Source organism: Pseudophryne corroboree, chromosome 3, assembly GCF_028390025.1.
Source record: "Pseudophryne corroboree isolate aPseCor3 chromosome 3, aPseCor3.hap2, whole genome shotgun sequence".
Classification (NCBI taxonomy): Eukaryota; Metazoa; Chordata; class Amphibia; order Anura; family Myobatrachidae; genus Pseudophryne; species Pseudophryne corroboree.
This window is the reverse complement of record NC_086446.1, coordinates 562,551,520-562,579,228: the sequence shown is the minus strand read 5'-3', so window position 1 is coordinate 562,579,228 and position 27,709 is coordinate 562,551,520. Positions and strand designations below refer to the sequence as shown.

Below are 27,709 nucleotides of genomic sequence, written 5' to 3'. Positions count from 1 at the left end.
GGCAAGGAACGGCTGAGGCCCTGGCCTATGTTCATGGCTAGTGGTTCAGCTTCACATGAGGATGGAAGCACTCAGCCTCTCGCTAGAAAAATGAAAAGACTAAAGCTGGCAAAAGCAGTAGCACCGCAAAGAACTGTGCGTTCTTCGAAATCCCAAATCCACAAGGAGAGTCCGACTCCAATTGTGTCGGTTGCGATGCCTGACCTTCCCAACACTGGACGTGAAGAGCATGCGCCTTCCACCATTTGCACGCCCCCTGCAAGTGATGGAAGAAGCACCCGCAGTCCAGTTCCTGATAGTCAGATTGAAGATGTCAGTGTTGAAGTACACCAGGATGAGGAGGATATGGGTGTTGCTGGCGCTGGGGAGGAAATTGACCAGGAGGATTCTGATGGTGAGGTGGTTTGTTTAAGTCAGGCACCCGGGGAGACACCTGTTGTCCGTGGTAGGAATATGGCCGTTGACATGCCTGGTGAAAATACCAAAAAAATCAGCTCTTCGGTGTGGAAGTATTTCACCAGAAATGCGGACAACAGGTATCAAGCCGTGTGTTCCCTTTGTCAAGCTGTAATAAGTAGGGGTAAGGACGTTAACCACCTCGGAACATCCTCCCTTATACGTCACCTGCAGCGCATTCATAATAAGTCAGTGACAAGTTCAAAAACTTTGGGTGACAGCGGAAGCAGTCCACTGACCAGTAAATCCCTTCCTCTTGTAACCAAGCTCACGCAAACCACCCCACCAACTCCCTCAGTGTCAATTTCCTCCTTCCCCAGGAATGCCAATAGTCCTGCAGGCAATGTCACTGGCAATTCTGACGAGCCCTCTCCTGCCTGGGATTCCTCCGATGCATCCTTGCGTGTAACGCCTACTGCTGCTGGCGCTGCTGTTGTTGCTGCTGGGAGTCGATGGTCATCCCAGAGGGGAAGTCGTAAGCCCACTTTTACTACTTCCAGTAAGCAATTGACTGTTCAACAGTCCTTTGCGAGGAAGATGAAATATCACAGCAGTCATCCTGCTGCACAGCGGATAACTGAGGCCTTGACAACTATGTTGGTGTTAGACGTGCGTCCGGTATCCGCCGTTAGTTCACAGGGAACTAGACAATTTCTTGAGGCAGTGTGCCCCCGTTACCAAATACCATCTAGGTTCCACTTCTCTAGGCAGGCGATACCGAGAATGTACACGGACGTCAGAAAAAGACTCACCAGTGTCCTAAAAAATGCAGTTGTACCCAATGTCCACTTAACCACGGACATGTGGACAAGTGGAGCAGGGCAGGGTCAGGACTATATGACTGTGACAGCCCACTGGGTAGATGTATGGACTCCCGCCGCAAGAACAGCAGCGGCGGCACCAGTAGCAGCATCTCGCAAACGCCAACTCTTTCCTAGGCAGGCTACGCTTTGTATCACCGCTTTCCAGAATACGCACACAGCTGAAAACCTCTTACGGCAACTGAGGAAGATCATCGCGGAATGGCTTACCCCAATTGGACTCTCCTGTGGATTTGTGGCATCGGACAACGCCAGCAATATTGTGTGTGCATTAAATATGGGCAAATTCCAGCACGTCCCATGTTTTGCACATACCTTGAATTTGGTGGTGCAGAATTTTTTAAAAAACGACAGGGGCGTGCAAGAGATGCTGTCGGTGGCCAGAAGAATTGCGGGACACTTTCGGCGTACAGGCACCACGTACAGAAGACTGGAGCACCACCAAAAACTACTGAACCTGCCCTGCCATCATCTGAAGCAAGAAGTGGTAACGAGGTGGAATTCAACCCTCTATATGCTTCAGAGGTTGGAGGAGCAGCAAAAGGCCATTCAAGCCTATACAATTGAGCACGATATAGTAGGTGGAATGCACCTGTCTCAAGCGCAGTGGAGAATGATTTCAACGTTGTGCAAGGTTCTGATGCCCTTTGAACTTGCCACACGTGAAGTCAGTTCAGACACTGCCAGCCTGAGTCAGGTCATTCCCCTCATCAGGCTTTTGCAGAAGAAGCTGGAGACATTGAAGGAGGAGCTAACACGGAGCGATTCCGCTAGGCATGTGGGACTTGTGGATGGAGCCCTTAATTCGCTTAACAAGGATTCACGGGTGGTCAATCTGTTGAAATCAGAGCACTACATTTTGGCCACCGTGCTCGATCCTAGATTTAAAGCCTACCTTGGATCTCTCTTTCCGGCAGACACAAGTCTGCTGGGGTTGAAAGACCTGCTGGTGACAAAATTGTCAAGTCAAGCGGAACGCGACCTGTCAACATCTCCTCCTTCACATTCTCCCGCAACTGGGGGTGCGAGGAAAAGGCTCAGAATTCCGAGCCCACCCGCTGGCGGTGATGCAGGGCAGTCTGGAGCGACTGCTGATGCTGACATCTGGTCCGGACTGAAGGACCTGACAACGATTACGGACATGTCGTCTACTGTCACTGCATATGATTCTCTCAACATTGATAGAATGGTGGAGGATTATATGAGTGACCGCATCCAAGTAGGCACGTCACACAGTCCGTACTTATACTGGCAGGAAAAAGAGGCAATTTGGAGGCCCTTGCACGAACTGGCTTTATTCTACCTAACTTGCCCTCCCACAAGTGTGTACTCCGAAAGAGTGTTTAGTGCCGCCGCTCACCTTGTCAGCAATCGGCGTACGAGGTTACATCCAGAAAATGTGGAGACGATGATGTTCATTAAAATGAATTATAATCAATTCCTCCGCGGAGACATTGACCAGCAGCAATTGCCTCCACAAAGTACACAGGGAGCTGAGATGGTGGATTCCAGTGGGGACGAATTGATAATCTGTGAGGAGGGGGATGTACACGGTGATATATCGGAGGGTGATGATGAGGTGGACATCTTGCCTCTGTAGAGCCAGTTTGTGCAAGGAGAGATTAATTGCTTCTTTTTTGGGGGGGGTCCAAACCAACCCGTCATATCAGTCACAGTCGTGTGGCAGACCCTGTCACTGAAATGATGGGTTGGTTAAAGTGTGCATGTCCTGTTTTGTTTATACAACATAAGGGTGGGTGGGAGGGCCCAAGGACAATTCCATCTTGCACCTCTTTTTTCTTTTCTTTTTCTTTGCGTCATGTGCTGTTTGGGGAGTGTTTTTTGGAAGGGACATCCTGCGTGACACTGCAGTGCCACTCCTAGATGGGCCCGGTGTTTGTGTCGGCCACTAGGGTCGCTTATCTTACTCACACAGCTACCTCATTGCGCCTCTTTTTTTCTTTGCGTCATGTGCTTTTTGGGGAGGGTTTTTTGGAAGGGACATCCTGCGTGACACTGCAGTGACACTCCTAGATGGGCCCGGTGTTTGTGTCGGCCACTAGGGTCGCTTATCTTACTCACACAGCTACCTCATTGCGCCTCTTTTTTTCTTTGCGTCATGTGCTGTTTGGGGAGGGTTTTTTGGAAGGGACATCCTGCGTGACACTGCAGTGCCACTCCTAGATGGGCCCGGTGTTTGTGTCGGCCACTAGGGTCGCTAATCTTACTCACACAGCTACCTCATTGCGCCTCTTTTTTTCTTTGCGTCATGTGCTGTTTGGGGAGGGTTTTTTGGAAGGGCCATCCTGCGTGACACTGCAGTGCCACTCCTAGATGGGCCCGGTGTTTGTGTCGGCCACTAGGGTCGCTTATCTTACTCACACAGCTACCTCATTGCGCCTCTTTTTTTCTTTGCGTCATGTGCTGTTTGGGGAGGGTTTTTTGGAAGGGCCATCCTGCGTGACACTGCAGTGCCACTCCTAGATGGGCCCGGTGTTTGTGTCGGCCACTAGGGTCGCTTATCTTACTCACACAGCGACCTCGGTGCAAATTTTAGGACTAAAAATAATATTGTGAGGTGTGAGGTATTCAGAATAGACTGAAAATGAGTGGAAATTATGGTTTTTGAGGTTAATAATACTTTGGGATCAAAATGACCGCCAAATTCTATGATTTAAGCTGTTTTTTAGGTTTTTTGGAAAAAAACACCCGAATCCAAAACACACCCGAATCCGACAAAAAAAATTCGGTGAGGTTTTGCCAAAACACGGTCGAACCCAAAACACGGCCGCGGAACCGAACCCAAAACCAAAACACAAAACCCGAAAAATTTCCGGCGCTCATCTCTAATAAAAACACCTTTTTATTCCGGATTAGATTCATTGCGGTTATCACCTAAGAATCACTGCACCACGCCGGACGCCAGCGAAATTACATCAGCGGCTTCACTTGGGACTGCAGCGGCATTTCATACGTTGGGGGCCGGAGACGTCCGGAGCTCCCTAGCCGCACCTGACCGGCAGTGTAGTGTATCTCCAGCTAGATCCGTCTACGTGTAAGACGGAGGGTGAGAACTTTTACCATATAGCCAGCCTGATTAGGCAATCAGGAACTGTTACTATTATCTATGCAAAAGGAATTGCTTAGACTTTGTAACAACGAGTGTTCAGTGTAATAACACAAGGAGCCGTTTTGAGACTTTGTAACAACAAGCGGTGATTTCTACATCTGATCATTCCGTCTCTCTACAAGCAGTTAGTGGACAATCTGATGGGCCCTACTCACTGGCCGACCCGCCGCCGAGCTGCCCGACGGCGGATACGGCCGACGAGCGACCCGGCGGCGGGGGGGCAGTGACGGGGGGAGTGAAGTTTCTTCACTCCCCCCGTCACGCGGCTGCATTGAAGTGCAGGCAAATATGGACGAGATCGTCCATATTGGCCTGCATGCACAGCCGACGGGAGACCAGCGATGAACGAGCGGGGGGACGCGCATCGTTCATCGCTGGAGTCTCCACACTGAAAGATATGAACAAGTTCTCGTTCATTTATGAACGAGATCGTTCATATCTTTCAGAAAATCGGCCAGTGTGTAGGGCCTTTGAGAATACTGATTTGCACATCAATTAATAAGTATATCCCCTATTGCAAATATTGTGGTTATCATATACGCATGAGAGCTGATCCATATTTTATTTTAGGTGCATATAGAAAGCCGGCTTTTGAAAATAAGAATTAATTAGAGTTGTTAAATTTATATATGCATATGATAGCTTTTTTATTAGATTAAGAATTTTATGTGGTTCCATCTACTAATTAGAGATTTATGTGATTAATCTAATCCGGAATAAAAAGGTGTTTTTATGTATACATGTGAATTCACTTTATTTGGAGTCAGGAAGGTTCTTAAATAGCGCAGAGTGTTCTTTTCTTATATTGTTTAGCTGGTAATCCCCCTTTCTTAAAGGGGAACCACTGATTTTGTGCTTACACTAGCATAATTAACATTCAGCAGCTGATTAATATCTGTATTCCTATTAACTATTAAGGTTTGTTTTAGAATAAATATAAAATGTAAAATTTAGTATTAGCGCCGTGAGACATTCTTGTATAAACTAGATGCAAGCAGGTGAATTCATTCTGCCAAAAGAAGACTGTTCATAAGTTTCTAAGCCACTAAACCTAAAATACATGTTGATTCAATATGTAATGGCATCTTGAAGCATTTACAAACTTACAAGTTTACATATATTGAAAAAATATTATATTCAACACTACTATTGTTATTAACCTAACTAAGGGGGTAATTCTGAGTTGATCGCAGCAGCAAGTTTGCTAGCAATTGGGCAAAACCATGTGCACTGCAGGGGGGGGAGATATAACATTTGCAGAGAGAGTTAGATTTGGGTGGGTTATTTTGTTTCTGTACAGGGTAAATACTGGCTGCTTTATTTTTACACTGCAAATTAGATTGCAGATTGAACACACCACACCCAAATCTAACTTTCTCTGCACATGTTAAATCTGCCTCCCCTGCAGTGCACATGGGGGGTAATTCCAAGTTGATTGCAGCAGGAAATTTTTTAGCAGTTGGGCAAAACCATGTGCACTGCAGGGGAGGCAGATATAACATTTGCAGAGAGAGTTAGATTTGGGTGTGGTGAGTTCAATCTGCAATCTAATTTGCAGTGTAAAAATAAAGCAGCCAGTATTTACCCTGCACAGAAACAAAATAACCCACCCAAATCTAACTCTCTCTGCAAATGTTATTTCTGCCCCCCCCCCACCCCCACCCCCTGCAGTGCACATGGTTTTGCCCAACTGCTAAAAAATTTCCTGCTGCAATCAACTTGGAATTACCCCCATGGTTTTGCCCAATTGCTAAAAAAATAAGAATTTACTTACCGATAATTCTATTTCTCGTAGTCCGTAGTGGATGCTGGGGACTCCGTCTGGACCATGGGGATTAGCGGCTCCGCAGGAGACAGGGCACAAAAGTAAAAGCTTTAGGATCAGGTGGTGTGCACTGGCTCCTCCCCCCATGACCCCCCTCCAAGCCTCAGTTAGGACACTGTGCCCGGACGAGCGTACACAATAAGGAAGGATTTTGAATCCCTGGTAAGACTCATACCAGCCACACCAATCACACTGTACAACCTGTGATCTGAACCCAGTTAACAGCATGATAACAGCGGAGCCTCTGAAAAGATGGCTCACAACAATAATAACCCGATTTTTGTAACAATAACTATGTACAAGTATTGCAGACAATCCGCACTTGGGATGGGCGCCCAGCATCCACTACGGACTACGAGAAATAGAATTATCGGTAAGTAAATTCTTATTTTCTCTGACGTCCTAAGTGGATGCTGGGGACTCCGTCAGGACCATGGGGATTATACCAAAGCTCCCAAACGGGCGGGAGAGTGCGGATGACTCTGCAGCACCGAGTGAGAGAACTCCAGGTCCTCCTCAGCCAGGGTGTGCCCCTGACCAAGTAGCAGCTCGGCAAAGTTGTAAAGCCGAGACCCCTCGGGCAGCCGCCCAAGATGAGCCCACCTTCCTTGTGGAATGGGCATTTACATATTTTGGCTGTGGCAGGCCTGCCACAGAATGTGCAAGCTGAATTGTACTACACATCCAACTAGCAATCGTCTGCTTAGAAGCAAGAGCACCCAGTTTGTTGGGTGCATACAGGATAACAGCAAGTCAGTTTTCCTGACTCCAGCCGTCCTGGAAACCTATATTTTCAGGGCCCTGACAACATCTAGCAACTTGGAGTCCTCCAAGTCCCTAGTAGCCGCAGGTACCACAATAAGCTGGTTCAGGTGAAACGCTGACACCACCTTAGGGAGAAACTGGGGACGAGTCCGCAGCTCTGCCCTGTCCGAATGGACAATCAGATATGGGCTTTTGTGAGACAAAGCCGCCAATTCTGACACTCGCCTGGCCGAGGCCAGGGCCAACATCATGGTCACTTTCCATGTGAAATATTTCAAATCCACAGATTTGAGCGGTTTAAACCAATGTGATTTGAGGAATCCCAGAACTACGTTGAGATCCCACAGTGCCACTGGAGGCACAAAAGGGGGTTGTATATGCAGTACTCCCTTGACAAACTTCTGGACTTCAGGAACTGAAGCCAATTCTTTCTGGAAGAAAATCGACAGGGCCGAAATTTGAACCTTAATGGACCCCAATTTGAGGCCCATAGACACTCCTGTTTGCAGGAAATGCAGGAATCGACCGAGTTGAAATTTCTTCGTGGGGCCTTCCTGGCCTCACACCACGCAACATATTTTTGCCACATGTGGTGATAATGTTGTGCGGTCACCTCCTTCCTGGCTTTGACGAGGGTAGGAATGACCTCTTCCGGAATGCCTTTTTCCCTTAGGATCCGGCGTTCAACCGCCATGCCGTCAAACGCAGCCGCGGTAAGTCTTGGAACAGACATGGTACTTGCTGAAGCAAGTCCCTTCTTAGCGGCAGAGGCCATGAGTCCTCTGTGAGCATCTCTTGAAGTTCCGGGTACCAAGTCCTTCTTGGCCAATCCGGAGCCACGAGTATAGTTCTTACTCCTCTACGTCTTATAATTCTCAGTACCTTAGGTATGAGAAGCAGAGGAGGGAACACATACACCGACTGGTACACCCACGGTGTTACCAGAACGTCCACAGCTATTGCCTGAGGGTCTCTTGACCTGGCGCAATACCTGTCCAGTTTTTTGTTCAGGCGGGACGCCATCATGTCCACCTTTGGTCTTTCCCAACGGTTCACAATCATGTGGAAGACTTCCCAATGAAGTCCCCACTCTCCCGGGTGGAGGTCGTGCTGAGGAAGTCTGCTTCCCAGTTGTCCACTCCCGGAATGAACACTGCTGACAGTGCTAACACATGATTTTCCGCCCAGCGAAGAATCCTTGCAGTTTCTGCCATTGCCCTCCTGCTTCTTGTGCCGCCCAGTCTGTTTACGTGGGCGACTGCCGTGATGTTGTCCCACTGGATCAATACCGGCTGACCTTGAAGCAGAGGTCTTGCTAAGCTTAGAGCATTGTAAATTGCTCTTAGCTCCAGTATATTTATGTGGAGAGAAGTCTCCAGACTTGATCACACTCCCTGGAAATTTTTTCCTTGTGTGACTGCTCCCCAGCCGTTCAGGCTGGCATCCGTGGTCACCAGGACCCAGTCCTGAATGCCGAATCTGTGGCCCTTTAGTAGATGAGCACTCTGCAGCCACCACAGAAGAGACACCCTTGTCCTTGGAGACAGGGTTATCCGCTGATGCATCTGAAGATGCGATCCGGACCATTTTTCCAGCAGATCCCACTGAAAAGTTCTTGCGTGAAATCTGCCGAATGGAATCGCTTCGTAAGAAGCCACCATTTTTCCCAGGACCCTTGTGCAATGATGCACTGACACTTTTCCTGGTTTTAGGAGGTTCCTGACTAGCTCGGATAACTCCCTGGCTTTCTCCTCCGGGAGAAACACCTTTTTCTGGACTGTGTCCAGAATCATCCCTAGGAACAGCAGACGTGTCGTCGGAGACAGCTGCGATTTTTGAATATTTAGAATCCACCCGTGCTGTCGTAGAACTACTTGAGATAGTGCTACTCCGACCTCCAACTGTTCTCTGGACCTTGCCCTTATCAGGAGATCGTCCAATTAAGGGATAATTAAGACGCCTTTTCTTTGAAGAAGAATCATCATTTCGGCCATTACCTTGGTAAAGACCCGGGGTGCCGTGGACAATCCAAACGGCAGCGTCTGAAACTGATAGTGACAGTTTTGTACCACGAACCTGAGGTACCCTTGGTGAGAAGGGCAAATTGGGACATGGAGGTAAGCATCCTTGATGTCCAGGGACACCATATAGTCCCCTACTTCCTGGTTCGCTATCACTGCTCTGAGTGACTCCATCTTGATTTGAACCTTTGTATGTAAGTGTTCAAATATTTCAGATTTAGAATAGGTCTCACCGAGCCGTCTGGCTTCAGTACCACAATATAGTGTGGAATAATACCCCTTTCCTTGTTGTAGGAGGGGTACTTTGATTATCACCTGCTGTGGAATTACCCCCATGGTTTTGCCCAATTGCTAAAAAAATAAGAATTTACTTACCGATAATTCTATTTCTCGTAGTCCGTAGTGGATGCTGGGGACTCCGTCTGGACCATGGGGATTAGCGGCTCCGCAGGAGACAGGGCACAAAAGTAAAAGCTTTAGGATCAGGTGGTGTGCACTGGCTCCTCCCCCCATGACCCCCCTCCAAGCCTCAGTTAGGACACTGTGCCCGGACGAGCGTACACAATAAGGAATGATTTTGAATCCCTGGTAAGACTCATACCAGCCACACCAATCACACTGTACAACCTGTGATCTGAACCCAGTTAACAGCATGAAAACAGCGGAGCCTCTGAAAAGATGGCTCACAACAATAATAACCCGATTTTTGTAACAATAACTATGTACAAGTATTGCAGACAATCCGCACTTGGGATGGGCGCCCAGCATCCACTACGGACTACGAGAAATAGAATTATCGGTAAGTAAATTCTTATTTTCTCTGACGTCCTAAGTGGATGCTGGGGACTCCGTCAGGACCATGGGGATTATACCAAAGCTCCCAAACGGGCGGGAGAGTGCGGATGACTCTGCAGCACCGAGTGAGAGAACTCCAGGTCCTCCTCAGCCAGGGTGTGCCCCTGACCAAGTAGCAGCTCGGCAAAGTTGTAAAGCCGAGACCCCTCGGGCAGCCGCCCAAGATGAGCCCACCTTCCTTGTGGAATGGGCATTTACATATTTTGGCTGTGGCAGGCCTGCCACAGAATGTGCAAGCTGAATTGTACTACACATCCAACTAGCAATCGTCTGCTTAGAAGCAAGAGCACCCAGTTTGTTGGGTGCATACAGGATAACAGCAAGTCAGTTTTCCTGACTCCAGCCGTCCTGGAAACCTATATTTTCAGGGCCCTGACAACATCTAGCAACTTGGAGTCCTCCAAGTCCCTAGTAGCCGCAGGTACCACAATAAGCTGGTTCAGGTGAAACGCTGACACCACCTTAGGGAGAAACTGGGGACGAGTCCGCAGCTCTGCCCTGTCCGAATGGACAATCAGATATGGGCTTTTGTGAGACAAAGCCGCCAATTCTGACACTCGCCTGGCCGAGGCCAGGGCCAACATCATGGTCACTTTCCATGTGAAATATTTCAAATCCACAGATTTGAGCGGTTTAAACCAATGTGATTTGAGGAATCCCAGAACTACGTTGAGATCCCACAGTGCCACTGGAGGCACAAAAGGGGGTTGTATATGCAGTACTCCCTTGACAAACTTCTGGACTTCAGGAACTGAAGCCAATTCTTTCTGGAAGAAAATCGACAGGGCCGAAATTTGAACCTTAATGGACCCCAATTTGAGGCCCATAGACACTCCTGTTTGCAGGAAATGCAGGAATCGACCGAGTTGAAATTTCTTCGTGGGGCCTTCCTGGCCTCACACCACGCAACATATTTTTGCCACATGTGGTGATAATGTTGTGCGGTCACCTCCTTCCTGGCTTTGACGAGGGTAGGAATGACCTCTTCCGGAATGCCTTTTTCCCTTAGGATCCGGCGTTCAACCGCCATGCCGTCAAACGCAGCCGCGGTAAGTCTTGGAACAGACATGGTACTTGCTGAAGCAAGTCCCTTCTTAGCGGCAGAGGCCATGAGTCCTCTGTGAGCATCTCTTGAAGTTCCGGGTACCAAGTCCTTCTTGGCCAATCCGGAGCCACGAGTATAGTTCTTACTCCTCTACGTCTTATAATTCTCAGTACCTTAGGTATGAGAAGCAGAGGAGGGAACACATACACCGACTGGTACACCCACGGTGTTACCAGAACGTCCACAGCTATTGCCTGAGGGTCTCTTGACCTGGCGCAATACCTGTCCAGTTTTTTGTTCAGGCGGGACGCCATCATGTCCACCTTTGGTCTTTCCCAACGGTTCACAATCATGTGGAAGACTTCCCAATGAAGTCCCCACTCTCCCGGGTGGAGGTCGTGCTGAGGAAGTCTGCTTCCCAGTTGTCCACTCCCGGAATGAACACTGCTGACAGTGCTAACACATGATTTTCCGCCCAGCGAAGAATCCTTGCAGTTTCTGCCATTGCCCTCCTGCTTCTTGTGCCGCCCAGTCTGTTTACGTGGGCGACTGCCGTGATGTTGTCCCACTGGATCAATACCGGCTGACCTTGAAGCAGAGGTCTTGCTAAGCTTAGAGCATTGTAAATTGCTCTTAGCTCCAGTATATTTATGTGGAGAGAAGTCTCCAGACTTGATCACACTCCCTGGAAATTTTTTCCTTGTGTGACTGCTCCCCAGCCGTTCAGGCTGGCATCCGTGGTCACCAGGACCCAGTCCTGAATGCCGAATCTGTGGCCCTTTAGTAGATGAGCACTCTGCAGCCACCACAGAAGAGACACCCTTGTCCTTGGAGACAGGGTTATCCGCTGATGCATCTGAAGATGCGATCCGGACCATTTTTCCAGCAGATCCCACTGAAAAGTTCTTGCGTGAAATCTGCCGAATGGAATCGCTTCGTAAGAAGCCACCATTTTTCCCAGGACCCTTGTGCAATGATGCACTGACACTTTTCCTGGTTTTAGGAGGTTCCTGACTAGCTCGGATAACTCCCTGGCTTTCTCCTCCGGGAGAAACACCTTTTTCTGGACTGTGTCCAGAATCATCCCTAGGAACAGCAGACGTGTCGTCGGAGACAGCTGCGATTTTGGAATATTTAGAATCCACCCGTGCTGTCGTAGAACTACTTGAGATAGTGCTACTCCGACCTCCAACTGTTCTCTGGACCTTGCCCTTATCAGGAGATCGTCCAATTAAGGGATAATTAAGACGCCTTTTCTTTGAAGAAGAATCATCATTTCGGCCATTACCTTGGTAAAGACCCGGGGTGCCGTGGACAATCCAAACGGCAGCGTCTGAAACTGATAGTGACAGTTTTGTACCACGAACCTGAGGTACCCTTGGTGAGAAGGGCAAATTGGGACATGGAGGTAAGCATCCTTGATGTCCAGGGACACCATATAGTCCCCTACTTCCTGGTTCGCTATCACTGCTCTGAGTGACTCCATCTTGATTTGAACCTTTGTATGTAAGTGTTCAAATATTTCAGATTTAGAATAGGTCTCACCGAGCCGTCTGGCTTCAGTACCACAATATAGTGTGGAATAATACCCCTTTCCTTGTTGTAGGAGGGGTACTTTGATTATCACCTGCTGGGAATACAGCTTGTGAATTGTTTCCAATACTGCCTCCCTGTCGGAGGGAGACGTTGGTAAAGCAGACTTCAGGAACCTGCGAGGGGGAGACGTCTCGAACTTCCAATCTGTACCCCTGGGATACTACTTGTAGGATCCAGGGGTCCACTTGCGAGTGAGCCCACTGCGCGCTGAAACTCTTGTGACGACCCCCCACCGCAGCTGAGTCCGCTTGTACGGCCCCAGCGTCATGCTGAGGACTTGGCAAAAGCGGTGGAGGGCTTCTGTTCCTGGGAATGGGCTGCCTGCTGCAGTCTTCTTCCCTTTCCTCTATCCCTGGGCAGATATGACTGGCCTTTTGCCTGCTTGCCCTTATGGGGACAAAAGGACTGAGGCTCAAAAGACGGTGTCTTCTTCTGCTGAGATGTGACTTGGGGTAAAAAAGGTGGATTTTCCAGCTGTTGCCGTGGCCACCAGGTCCGATGGACCGACCCCAAATAACTCCTCCCCTTTATACGGCAATACTTCCATGTGCCGTTTGGAATCTGCATCACCTGACCACTGTCGTGTCCATAAACATCTTCTGGCAGATATGGACATCGCACTTACTCTTGATGCCAGAGTGCAAATATCCCTCTGTGCATCTCGCATATATAGAAATGCATCCTTTAAATGCTCTATAGTCAATAAAATACTGTCCCTGTCAAGGGTATCAATATTTTCAGTCAGGGAATCCGACCAAGCCACCCCAGCGCTGCACATCCAGGCTGAGGCGATCGCTGGTCGCAGTATAACACCAGTATGTGTGTATATACTTTTTAGGATATTTTCCAGCCTCCTATCAGCTGGCTCCTTGAGGGCGGCCGTATCTGGAGACGGTAACGCCACTTGTTTTGATAAGCGTGTGAGCGCCTTATCCACCCTAAGGGGTGTTTCCCAACGCGCCCTAACTTCTGGCGGGAAAGGGTATAACGCCAATAATTTTCTATCGGGGAAAACCCACGCATCATCACACACTTCATTTAATTTATCTGATTCAGGAAAAACTACAGGTAGTTTTTTCACACCCCACATAATACCCTCTTTTGTGGTACTTGTAGTATCAGAAATATGTAACACCTCCTTCATTGCCCTTAACATGTAACGTGTGGCCCAAATGGAAAATACGTTTGTTTCTTCACCGTCGACACTGGAGTCAGTGTCCGTGTCTGTGTCTGTGTCGACCGACAGAGGTAAATGGGCGTTTTAAAGCCCCTGACGGTGTTTGAGACGCCTGGACAGGTACTAATTGGTTTGCCGGCCGTCTCATGTCGTCAACCGACCTTGCAGCGTGTTGACATTATCACGTAATTCCCTAAATAAGCCATCCATTCCGGTGTCGACTTCCTAGAGAGTGACATCACCATTACAGGCAATTGCTCCGCCTCCTCACCAACATCGTCCTCATACATGTCGACACACAGCACACACACAGGGAATGCTCTGATAGAGGACAGGACCCCACTAGCCCTTTGGGGAGACAGAGGGAGAGTTTGCCAGCACACACCAAAACGCTATAATTATACAGGGACAACCTTTATATAAGTGTTTTTCCCTTATAGCATCTTAATATATATAATCATATCGCCAAATAAGTGCCCCCCCTCTCTGTTTTAACCCTGTTTCTGTAGTGCAGTGCAGGGGAGAGCCTGGGAGCCTTCCCACCAGCATTTCTGTGAGGGAAAATGGCGCTGTGTGCTGAGGAGAATAGGCTCCGCCCCCTTTTCGGCGGGCTTCTTCTCCCGTTTTTCTGAGACCTGGCAGGGGTTAAATACATCCATATAGCCCCAGGGGCTATATGTGATGTATCTTTTAGCCAGTATAGGTATTTCATTGCTGCCCAGGGCGCCCCCCCCAGCGCCCTGCACCCTCAGTGACCGCTGGTGTGAAGTGTGCTGACAACAATGGCGCACAGCTGCAGTGCTGTGCGCTACCTCATGAAGACTGAAAAGTCTTCTGCCGCCGGTTTCTGGACCTCTTCACTCTTCGGCATCTGCAAGGGGGTCGGCGGCGCGGCTCTGGGACCGGACTCCATGGCTGGGCCTGTGTTCGATCCCTCTGGAGCTAATGGTGTCCAGTAGCCTAAGAAGCCAATCCATCCTGCACGCAGGTGAGTTCACTTCTTCTCCCCTAAGTCCCTCGTAGCAGTGAGCCTGTTGCCAGCAGGACTCACTGAAAATAAAAAACCTAACAAAACTTTTACTCTAAGCAGCTCTTTAGGAGAGCCACCTAGATTGCACCCTTCTCGGCCGGGCACAAAAATCTAACTGAGGCTTGGAGGGGGGTCATGGGGGGAGGAGCCAGTGCACACCACCTGATCCTAAAGCTTTTACTTTTGTGCCCTGTCTCCTGCGGAGCCGCTAATCCCCATGGTCCTGACGGAGTCCCCAGCATCCACTTAGGACGTCAGAGAAATTTCCTGCTGCGATCAACTTGGAATTACCCCCTAAAAGTAGAGATTACTAAAATGCTGAGAAAATTGACCTCATACCACATTTGGCAGCTAAATTTCATCAGTTACATGGACAGAATTTGGGCTTAAATGTTCCTTGCCCAATTTTGCGTATCATCATTTTCTTTCACTATAAGCATAGCCAAATAAACTAGATATCACCATCCGAGCTCTAATCATAGAGTATATCTTCCATGTTATTCGAATTTACAAAAGCAGTACAGAATTCTGCAAAGTGGCACAACAAAATCAGACATGCGGGACGGGATAGCCCTGTGTTAGGCGTCCACCCGCATGTCAGTGTGAATGATCGTAGCTGTGCTAAATTTAGCACAGTTACGATCATCTCGGAATGACCCCCCAAAGTCAGTCCAGGCACTGAATAGCTCTCTGCAGCATATTCAGTAGTTGACAGAATACCAAATGCACATACTGCAGGAAACAAAATGTGTATGCCACAATGATAGCATTATTTTAAATATTTTAGGACTCAAGCTCTTTTAAAAATACAGTAGGTGAGTAGCGCAAAAACAACAAAGGTCACTTAATATTACCCTGCAGGCAGATTTGGCTTTGTTCTAGCTGTCACCCCCTCACTACATCTATACAGGATCTGGTCAGGATCCCGATGGTTGGAATCCCAGCAATCAAAATACCGACTGCCAGAATCCTGACACAGCTTGGAATACCGGCATCCCGACTGGGATCACAAACACCACACTGCCGGGCCATCTGTGATATCTACACAGACAAACATCTACATGCCTATGAAAATGATCAAAGCAATTTCTGACTGTACTGTGGTAGGATAAAGCTAGGTGGCGGTGGTGAGCCACTGATTCTGTACTGGGATGGTGGGATCCTCCGGCACAAGTTTAAAATGTGGTGGGCCCACATCTATAGGCTTGCCCAGCGGATACAATCCAGATGGGGCTGTGGCATCTAAGCCAAGCTGGGCCAGGAGGCCAGTAGGCCAGACCTGCAAGAAGCAGACAGGTCTCTGTGACTTTGTGTTGCGCTTAAACTTGCTTCCCTCGTTAGTTACAGTAGGGCTGAAAGAGTGACGTAGTAGTGCCCTGCATCTGCATGGGGACTAGGTTGTTTGTTATGTTCTGAATTCTTTGTGCTGACAACTAATTAAACATAATTTATTTGTTTAAGCCCAGACAAGCTGTGTGGAGAACCTGATTTGAGCTTCCAAATACTGCACTACTGACCACTCTACTGAGCAAAATACCCTAGTACGTTACATTACACAGCTATAACTATCCACAAAGTACAGAAACCTGCAGGAAAAATGTCATTCTGTTGGATGTATTTGCAGGGTCGGTGCAAGGTTTCTTAGCACCCTAGGCAAAACTTCAGCCTACTGCCCCAACCCCCCCACCATACTTATTTTTCAGCCAGGCACTGCCAATAGCACCGAGGCTGTGTAGTGCTGTCATCCTGGCATGCTGTGTGCATGTGTCTGATATCTGCAGTCTCTACTGGTGTCCTGCATGGGAGACAATGGCATACATACAGTCCAGAGCCCCCTGTTAATATTAATTGGTTATAGAGTCGGCAGTGCCCCCACCAGACCAGGCTCAAGCTACAGGGGAGGATGCACTCGGTGTCACCAGTACTGTCACTATCACACTAACCTGAGTCCATGTGCTGCTGCTCAGCGACTCTCTACTGTCAGTGGGCATCCTGTTGGTTGCCCATTCTTCCACAAAGTGTTGCAGGGATGGATGAGCTGGTGAAGCTGTGACACAGGAACTGGTCATATGAAGGGGGAGAGGGACACAAGACCTTGAGGCATGAGCGGGGTATGGGGAGAGGGAGGAGGGACACAGGACCTGGAGACATGAGAGGGAATGACACAGGACCTGGGCACATGAAGGAGTAGGGGGTGTCATGGGCACTTGAGGGTGATGGGTAGTGGGAGGAGGGACAAAGGACCTGGGGACATGAGGGGGTGTGGCACAGGACCTAGGAACATGAGCGGGGAAGAGGGTTACACAAGACATAAGGGGGAGAGAGGAGGAGGTACACAGGTCCTGGGGACATGAGAGGGGTAGCACAGGACCTGGGGATTGACACAGGACCTTGGCACATGAGTGGAAAGGTGGTGACATGGGGACATGAGGGGGGTGGAGAGGGGAGATGGGACGCAGGACATGGGCACATGAGGGGAGAGGGTGTCACGGGACATGGGAACATGATGGGGTGGAGAGGGGGAGGGTGGACACATGACTGGGGACTTGAGGTGGAGTGACACAGAACCTGGGCGCAAGAAGGGGGAGGGGGTGTCATTGGACATGGGGACATGAGGGGGTGAAGATGGGAAGGGGGGGCACATGACCTGGGGACTTGAGGGGGGTGACACAGGACCTGGTCACATGAGGGGGGAAGGGGGTGTCACAGGACATGAGGGAGTGGAGAAGGGGGACACAGGACCTTGGGACTTGAGGGGGGATGTCACAGGACCTGGGCACATGAGGGAGTGTCACAGGACATGGGGACATGAGGGGGTGGAGAGGGGAAGGGGGGACACATGACCTTGGGACTTGTGGGGGACGACGACACAGGACCTGTGCACCTGAGGGGGGAAGGAGGTGTCACGGGACATTAAGTGGAGGAGAGGGGGGACACAGGACCTTGCGACTTGAGGAGGGGGTTACACAGGACCTGGGCACATGAGGGGGGAGGGGGTGTCACGGGACATGGGGACATGAGGGGGTGGAGAGGGGAAGGGGGGACACATGACCTGGGAACTTGAGGGTGGAGGGTGACAGAGGACATAGGCACCTGAGGGGGGAAGGGGGTGTCACAATACATGGGGGCATGAGGGGGGTGGAGAGGGTGAGGAGGGACACATGACCTGGGGACTTGAGGTGGGGTGACATAGGACCTGGGTACCTGAGGTGGAAGGGGGTGTCACAGGACATGGGGACATGAGGGGTAGAGAGGGGGAGAGGGGACACAGCACCTGGGCACATGAGGGGGGGAAGGGGGGTGACTCTAGACATAAGGGGGATATGGGATAAGGGACACAGGAGCTGGGCACATGACGGGGGAGGGTGTGCCATTGGACATGAGGGGGAGGAGAAACACATGACCTGAGGACTTGAGGGGGGGTGACACAGGACCTGGGCACAAGAAGGGGGAGGGGGTGTCAAGGGACATGTGAACATTAGGGGGTGAAGAGGGGAAGGGGGGGAGACATGACCTGGGGACTTGAGGGGGGGTGACATAGGACCTGTGCACCTAAGGGGGGAAGGGGGTATCACGGGACATGAGGGGGTGGAGAGGTGGAGGGGGGACACATGACCTGGGGACTTGAGGGGGGTGACACAGGACCTGGGCACATGAGGGGAGGGCGTGTCACGGGACATGGGGACATGAGGGGGTAGAGAGGGGAAGGAGGGACACATGACCTGGGGACTTGATGGGAGTGACACAGGACCTGGGCACCTGAGGGGGGAAGGGTGTGTCATGGGACATGAGTGTTAGAGAGGGGGAGGGGGGACACAGGACCTGGGGACTTGAGGGGAGGTGACAGAGGACCTGGGCACCTGAGGGGGGAAGGGGGTGTCATGGGACATGGGGACATGAGGGGGGTGGAGATGGTGAGGAGGGACACATGACCTGGGGACTTGAGGGGGGTTGACCGAGGACCTGGGCATTGGAGAGGGACAGGGGTGTCACGGGACATGGGGACATGAGGGGGTGGAGAGGGTGAGGAGGGACACATGACCTGGGGACTTGAGGGGGGGTGACACAGGACCTGGGCACCTGAGGGGGGAAGGGTGTGTCATGGGACATGAGTGTTAGAGAGGGGGAGGGGGAACACAGGACCTGGGGACTTGAGGGGAGGTGACAGAGGACCTGGGCACAGGAGGGGGAAGGGGGTGTCATGGGACATGGGGACATGAGGGGGGTGGAGATGGTGAGGAGGGACACATGACCTGGGGACTTGAGGGGGGTTGACCGAGGACCTTGGCATTGGAGAGGGACAGGGGTGTCACGGGACATGGGGACATGAGGAGGTAGAGAGGGGGAAGGAGACACAGGACCTGGGCACATGAGGGGGGTGACACTAGATATAAGGGTGAGAGGGGAGAAGGGAAACCGGAGCTGAGCACAAGGGGGGAGGGTTTGCCACGGGACATGAGGGGGAGGAGAAACACATGACCTGGGCACTTGAGGGGGGAGGGGCTGTCACGGGACATGAGGGGGTGGAGGGACACATGACCTGGGCACATAAGGGGGGAGAGAGCATCACAGAAAATAGGGACATGACGGGGTGGAGAGGGGGAGGAGGGACACAAGTTGTCACACAACCTAGGGACATGAGGGTGGAGAAACAGGACGTGTGGAAAATCAGAGAGAAGGGGGGATACCAAAATGCGACAGCGTTATGTGCGATACGAGCTGGGTGGGGGGCTGTGGTGGCGGTATCTTCCCTCACCTCATATTAGTTTCATCTCCTCCTCCCGGCGGCGAGAACTCAGCAAACTTGCGCCTCTCCAGGAGCTGACATCGACGGCCGGGTACAGCTACTGTGTATGCGCAGCGCAATGTAACTAAGACGCTCCTTTCTCTTTGGTGCCTGTGACTGAGGCTGTCAGCGCTGCACCCTCTCTCCCTGGTGCTGATCTGTAGGCTGGGAGTCATTTGTGCCTGACTCCCTGAGGAGATGTGTGGTCACACACACTGCTCCGCTCTTATGCCGCCAATAGAAAGCTGATATTTCAGAGATTTGTTTCTTCCAGGCAGCCTTAGCAGGTCGCCCTCAGATCCCGCCGCCCATAGGTAGCTCCCTAAGCTGCCTAGTGGAAGCGCCGGCCCTGCTGCAAGGTCTTTTAAATTGATCCTCAACTGCATTGATTTGATTAGAAAAAGGAAATATTCAAAAGTTGTATAAAATGAAAAATATTTGTGTGGCAAATACACAGGGCCGGCGCTTCCACTAGGCAGCTTTAGGCAGCTTTTGTAATTTGGAGTGGTCAGCGCGCTCATTATGAAAAATGAAAGAGCAAGAGGTAGAAAAAGAGGGGATGTTGCGTGATAGGGTGTTGTTATAGATATACAGATGTGTAAGAATTTTTCGTATAAATGTGGGTTTACAGCAATGATCAGTCTAATGGTGGTTTCTAAACATAAATTTATTGTGGTATTGGATATATATAAAAAGGTCAGCAACCTTCTGAAATGATATATGGTTCCTTATCCCACCGTTCCTTCACCACTGTCAGGTGTGTCCTGCAGACTACCCTTTACAAGGTATACCTCACTAATGGTATACCAAAATGGACCCCAGCTCAGGTAAATGTCAGGTGTACCCTAAGGGTCACCTTTACCATAGGTGTGGTGGGTGCCTATGTATCCTCTGAAGCTGTGTCCTAAATTAGTGTCTGGGGGGTTTTGACCAGTGCGGCGTCCCGCCTGTCAGTCCCCTTTCGTGTGCGGCACTGAGTTGTGGGGTCGTGGGCTGTGGGCTGTGTGTCACACACTTACCGCCGGGGGCAGGTCTCTGCCTGCCGCCGGTAACCTCGTCTCTTCCTTCCACGAACTCAGGCCTTGGTCCTCTTTGTCCGTGTCCTCCGTCTTCTTCGGTCCGCGCGCTTCTCCTGCAGTCGCCGGTCTCCTCCGTCCACGGGTCCCGTTCTACCACTTCCTGGTTTGCGCGTCACGTGCGATGTCACGTGAGCGCTCCGTCTGTAGTGAAAGCCGCTGTGTTCCCTTCTCCGGCCGGGGAAGGGTGGCTGTGAATGGTTGTGGTGTAAATTAGCAAGTCCCAACGCGTTTCAGCACGGATGCCTTTGTCCAGGGTTGCCTGGGTTGGGACTTGCTAATTTACACCACAACCATTCACAGCCACCCTTCCCCGGCCAAAGAAGGGAACACAGCGGCTTTCACTACAGACGGAGCGCTCACGTGACATCGCACGTGACGCGCAAACCAGGAAGTGGTAGAACGGGACCCGTGGACGGAGGAGACCGGCGGCTGCAGGAGAAGTGCGCGGACCGAAGAAGACGGAGGACACGGACAAAGAGGACCAAGGCCTGAGTTCGTGGAAGGAAGAGACGAGGTTACCGGCGGCAGGCAGAGACCTGCCCCCGGCGGTAAGTGTGTGACACACAGCCCACAGCCCACGACCCCACAACTCAGTGCCGCACACGAAAGGGGACTGACAGGCGGGATGCCGCACTGGTCAAAACCCCCCAGACACTAATTTAGGACACAGCTTCAGAGGATACATAGGCACCCACCACACCTATGGTAAAGGTGACCCTTAGGGTACACCTGACATTTACCTGAGCTGGGGTCCAATTTGGTATACCATTAGTGAGGTATACCTTGTAAAGGGTAGTCTGCAGGACACACCTGACAGTGGTGAAGGAACGGTGGGATAAGGAACCATATATCATTTCAGAAGGTTGCTGACCTTTTTATATATATCCAATACCACAATAAATTTATGTTTAGAAACCACCATTAGACTGATCATTGCTGTAAACCCACATTTATACGAAAAATTCTTACACATCTGTATATCTATAACAACACCCTATCACGCAACATCCCCTCTTTTTCTACCTCTTGCTCTTTCATTTTTCATAATGAGCACGCTGACCACTCCAAATTACAAATTCTAGTACAGGAGGTAGGACGCCTCCAGGTCGAGCAGCACTCGTTAGCATCCCTCCCTTTTGTGAGCGCAGCCTCTACCCAAATCTGTAAAGCTTTAGGCAGCTGCCTATGGGCGGTGGGACCTGAGGGCGGCCTGCTAAGGCTGCCTGGAAGAAAAAAATCTCTGTAGTTACCGCCCCCACAGCCCCCCACCCAGCTCGTATCACACAGGACCACCGTCACAGTTTGGTATCCTGTAGCCCCCCTTCTCCCCGATTTTTCCCAGGTCCTGTTTCTCCCCCCTCATGTACCCAGGTTGTGTGACAACTTGTGTCCCTCCTCCCCCTCTCCACCCCGTCATGTCCCCATGTTCTGTGATGCTCTCTCTTCCCTCATGTGCCCAGGTCCTGTGTCCACCCTCCCCCTCTCTACCCCCTCATGCCCCTATGTCCTGTGTCACCCCCTTCCCCCCTCAGGTGCCCAGGTCCTGTGTCACCCCCCTCAACTCCACAGGTCATGTGTCCCTCCTCACCCTCTCCACCCCACTCATGTCCCCTTGTCCGGTAAAACCCCCTTCCCTCTCCAATGCCCAGGTCCTCGGTCAAGCCCCCTCAAATCCCCAGGTCATGTGTCCCTCTTCACCCTCTTCACCCTCTCCACCCCCCTCATGTCCCGTGACACCCCCATCCCCCCTAAGGTGCCCATGTCCTGTGTCACCCCCCTCAAGTCCCCAGGTCATGTGCCACCCCTTCCCCTCTCCACCCCCTCATGTCCCCATGTCCCGTGACACCCCCTCCCCTCAGGTGCCCAGGTCCTGTGTCACCCCCCCCTTAAAATCCCAAGGTCCTGTGCCCCCCCTCTCCACCCCCTCATGTCCTGTGACAGCCCCTTCCCCCCTCAGGTGCCCAGGTCCTGTGTCACCCCCCCTCAAGTCCCCAGGTCATGTTTTTCCTCTTCAATCCCTCATGTCCCCATGTCTCGTGACACCCCCTCCCACTTTTTGTGCCCAGGTCCTGTGCCACCCCCTTTCAAGTCCCCAGGTCAAGTGTTACTCCTCCCCTTCATGTCCCGTGGTACACCCTTCCCTCGTCATGTGCCCAGCTCCTGTGTCCCTTCTCCCCTCTCCCTCTTATGTCTAGTGTCACCCCCCTTCCCCCATTCATGTGCCCAGGTCCTGTGTCCCCCCTCCCCCTCTCTACCCCCTCTTCTCCCCATGTCCTGTTACACCCCCTTCCCCCCTCAGGTGCCCAGGTCCAGTGTCACCCCCCCTCAAGTCCCCAGTTCATGTGTCCCTCCCCACTCTCTCTCTACCCCCCTCATATCCCCATGTCCCGTGACACCCCCTTCACCCCTTAGGTGCCCAGGTCCTCTGTCACCCCCCTGACGTCCCAAGGTCCTGTGTCCCCCCTCCCCCTCTCCACCCCATCATGTTTCCATGTCCCGTGACACCCCCTCTCTTCTCAATTGCCCATGTCCTGTGTCCCATCTCTCCTCTCCACCCTCCTCATGTCCCCAGTCACCACCTTTCCACTCATGTGCCAAGGTCCTGTGTCAACCCCCCAGGTCCTGTGTTACCCCCTTCATGTCCCCAGGTCCTGTGTACCTCCTCCTCTCTCCCCCTCATGTCTTGTGTCACCCCCTTTTCCCCTCATGTGCCATGGTCCTGTGTTAACCACCCAGGTCCTGTGTCATCTCCCCTTCTCATGTCCCCAGGTCCTATGTCTCTCCTTCCCCTGCCCCACTTATTTCTCATGTCACATGTCCCCAGGTCCTATGTCCCTCTTTCCTCCATGTCCTGTGTCACCCCCTCCCCCTCATGTGTCCAGGTCCCTTGTCACCTCCTCTGATGACCCCAGGTCCTGTGTTCCAAATCTCCCTCACCGCCCTCATGTCCCCACCTTCCCCCTCATGTGCCATGGTCTTGTGTCAAGCCCCTAAATCCTGTGTGTGTGTCCCCCCCAATGTCCCCAGGTCCTGTGTCACTCATGCCCCCAGGTCCTGTGTCCCTCATGCTTCCAGGTCTTGTGCCTTACCCACATTTCCCATGTCACCCTCTCCCCCTCATATGCACAGGTCCTTTGTCATCCTCCTAAGTCCTACATCATTCCCCTACCCTCATGTCCCCAGGTCTTGTGTCTCTCCTCGCCTCTCCCCCTCATGTCTTGGGTAACCGTCTTCCCGCTCATGTCCCCATGTCCTGTGCCACATACCCTCATGTCCCCAGGTCCTTTGTCCCTCCTCCCACTCCCCATCACCCTTATGTCTCCATGTTCCGGGACACCTCCTTCATGCGCCAAGGTCCTGTGTCATGTGTCTCTCCCCCCACCCCTCTCATGACTCAAGGTCTTGTGTCCCTCTCCCCCTTCATATGACCAGATCCTGTGTCAACAGCTTCACCAGCTCATCCATCCCTGCAACTCTTTGTGGAAGCATGGGCAACCAACAGGAGGCCCACTAACAGCAGAGAGTCCCTGAGCAGCAGCACATGGACTCAGGTTAGTGAGATTGTGACAGTACTGGTGACACCAAGTGCACCAAGTGCATTCTCCCCTGTAGCTTGAGCCTAGTCTGGTGGGGGCACTGCCGACTCTATAACCAATTAATATTAACAGGGGGCTCTGGACTGTATGTATGCTATTGTCTCCCATGCAGGACACCAGTAGAGACTGCAGGTATCAGACACATGCACACAGCATGCCAGGATGACAGCACTACACAGCCTCGGTGCTGTTGGCAGTGCCTGGCTGAAAAATAAGTATGGGGGGGGGGGAGTGGGGGCAGTAGGCTGAAGTTTTGCCTAAGGTGCTAAGAAACCTTGCATCGACCCTGCCTTGCAGTATCAATCATTATGTATCACTTCATATTGCAGTGATACATAATGACATAGCATTGAAATGTGACAATTGTTAACAGTATATGCTTATGTGACGTGCATCTATCGTCTACACAAGCCCATAGCAATTTTACCCAGACGGGATCTGGCAAAGCCTTTTCTGGAGAGTATTCTGGGATTGCTCCTTGGTTTCCCTCTTGGTTAATTAAGCAAAGGAAAGATAATCTCAAAAACTCCAGATAAAGGGATTATTACAGCTTCATAAATATCCCATATAATCTCTAATTTTAATATCCAACCTGAAATGGAAAAATTGTTTCTCTTTTTTACATTATGTTTCTGTAAATACAGTAGTTACACAGTGTAATGTTACACCCGCAATTAAGTGGTAAGAATGTATCTTTACTGTTTAATAATCCCAACCTGGAGCTGGGCAGTTGCTGACAACATTTTTTGTCTGGCTTGAAGGACGGTAGAGGAGGACATTGAAATTGACATACTCTGCCGCAGCCACCTGATGTCATCCCACATGCTTGATAGCTGTAGAATAGATACAAACTATAGTCAAAACTCTGTAATAAGGACAATGTAATGTAACAAATGGAGCAGATCATTAACACCACAGCCTCTATCTGGAATAACAGTTGTTATCTAAATATAAAGAGCACTGCTAACCACAGCTTCTGTGTCTTTATGGCAACTGAGTGTGATGATATAATTAGACATTGGTGCTTATAATCTACTCTTTGCAACATAATAATAAATGTGTAATACTGTATTATAAACATGCATTTGCAGAGTGAAGTTTGATGCTTTCCAGTACAGTCAGATACACCCCTGAAATTGTGGTGACATACCTGCTTTTGACTCTCCACTCTCTCCACCCCCCACCCCCCTTTACCTCATACAAATGAACACTACTTGTCACTCACTGCATCAGCCATTGCTAACCAATCACTGTGCGTGCACAGTGTGACTCTAACCAATACATAGTACAAAAAAATGCTCAACTCTGCAAACATTTACATTGCGTCCACCTCTGAATCAAGCCTAGTGTGAAATCACTACATATAAGAGTCTCCCAGACTTTCCTTCATCACCTCACCCAGGGGGTCATTCCGACCCATTCACTCGCAGCGTTTTAACGCAGCAGAGCAAATGGGTCCCTGCTGCCCATGCGTTGGCACCGTATTGCTTCTGCGCATGCGGGACGGCCAAAGGCCGTATCAGGACAGCGATTGCCTCTGCCTGATTGACAGGCAGAGGCGATCGATGGGCGGGAGTGGGCAAAACGGTGGCGTTTGGCTGCCGTTTCGTAGGCGCGGTCCGGCCAACGCAGGCGTGGCCGGACCAAACGGGGGGCAGGCTGCGGTGGTTGCGTGATGTCATACGCAGCTGCTGCGGGCCAGGGAGCGAGGAGTAGCTCCCGGCCAGCACGCTAAAGCTGCGCTGGTCAGGAGCTACTCCTGAAGTGCAGAGGCATCGCCGTGATGCCTCTGCACTTCAGCGAGGGGCCGGACTGACATGCGGGGCGGACTAGCCCCGTGCTGGGCATCCCCAAGCATGTCAGGAAAGATGATCATAGCTGTACTAAATTTAGCACAGCTACGATCAACTCAGAATGACCCCCCAGTCATTTACACGCATTTGTTGCATGCCTGCCACTTGTGATTTGCTGTCTGTTACAGGGGAGCCTAATACATGCCTCCAGCATGCTTAAATTAATGTAAGTGTAACCCCTCTTTATACAGGCATTCCCCGTGTTCACCAGCTGGCACAGCAGATAATGTAGCTCAGGACTGGAACATTGCTTTAAGGGCATGGTGACTAGGGATCCGGGTGGTATCCCGACAGTCGAAATACCGACGGTGTAATTCCAACACTGCTTGGAATGTCGGCACCAGCATCCTGACTGGGATCACAATCCCGGCGCACATCCAGACAGCCGGGATCCCGAACGATACACTGCCGGGCCACTGGAGAGGAAAGCTGCGCGGGTGGTGGGGTAGGTTTAGGCTGCAGGGGGAAGGTTAGGGTTAGGCTGTGGAGATGGGGGGTTGGGGTTAGGCACCCCCAAAAAGTGTTAGGGTTAGGCTGCAATGGGAGGGGGGTTATTCTGCGGGAAGAGCGGGGTTAGGTTTAGGCACCACTGGAGAGGTTTTGGGGGAAGGGTAAGGTTTAGGCTGCAGGAAGGGAGGGTTAGGGGGGCATTGGGGGAAGGTACTGTAGGTATGTTTACTTTGCCTCTGTCGGGATTCTCACCATCGGAAATCCACAGTCGGTATTCTGACCGTGTGCATTTCTAACCCAACCTGTTGACTATAGCTCTGTTAAGGATGTGTTGTAGAGTAGGCACTTTGGGTCTGATTCTGATTTGGAAGTAAAACAAAAGGCAAGGAACTTTGTGTCTGGAACAAACCATGTCACCATGTAAGGAGCGCAAATACATTTATATTTCTTCTGGCTGCTTTTGCATGTACCCCACAAATGTTAGACAGCTTTATTTTTACACTACAATTTAGGTTTTAGTTTGGACAAACCCCACCCAAATCTTAGGCTTTGTACACACTAGTACGATGTGTGCCCCATGCGATATTGTATACAATTTCCCTACATACGATATCGGGCATACACACTATATGATAAAACAATAAGATAAGATTAGATTAGATTTTATGGGTCTGGAGTTGTTTTTAAGGGAGCACAAGCAGAAGGAGGAGGAGGAGGAGGGTCCAGGCTGACGTTAACGTCCTAAAATTGTAAGGTTGTATGTACACACTACAAAAAGCTCATGATACTGCACCATCAAGACTGCATGTAAGTCAGATGTTTGATGTCCACGGGAGTGTGCATCTTATGATAAATCGTGTGTACACACTATGCGATATTGTATGCAATCATACAATATCAGCAATATTGCATTCAATATCTCATAGTGTGCATGCATCTTAACTCTCTCTGCACATGTTACATCTGCCCCACCTGGAGTGCAGCATGGTTTTGCCAAGGAGCACAGTCAGTTACTTGTTTTTATTTCTTAACTTTCAAATCAGAATCAGGCCCTTCGTACAGCGATCCCTCTGGCATTTGTTAAATAGTGTCTTTATCCTGTGTCTTTCTATGTATTCAAATAATGTCCATGCTGGACCCATCCAGGTATTAAGCTAAGTGAATCCAAACCCAGGCCCAAATGTGTTAAGCCTTAACAAGTGATAAAGAGGAAAGTGATAAAGA

General features: G+C 50.7%; 1 protein-coding gene and 1 long non-coding RNA gene across 6 annotated transcripts in view; one reads left to right on the top strand and one right to left on the bottom strand.

The window, feature by feature from the left end:
* The window catches only part of ANKFN1 (ankyrin repeat and fibronectin type III domain containing 1), a 1,208,371-nt gene that overhangs the window by 431,931 nt on the left and 748,731 nt on the right, over positions 1-27,709 (bottom strand). For all 5 annotated transcript variants that reach the window (XM_063961280.1, XM_063961279.1, XM_063961282.1 and 2 more), the window contains one exon: positions 24,899-25,015. In XM_063961280.1, the coding sequence (XP_063817350.1) occupies positions 24,899-25,015 (117 nt within the window). The remainder of the gene's footprint in view (positions 1-24,898; positions 25,016-27,709) is intronic.
* The window catches only part of LOC135056305 (uncharacterized), a 200,501-nt gene that overhangs the window by 98,526 nt on the left and 74,266 nt on the right, over positions 1-27,709 (top strand). The window lies entirely within an intron of this gene.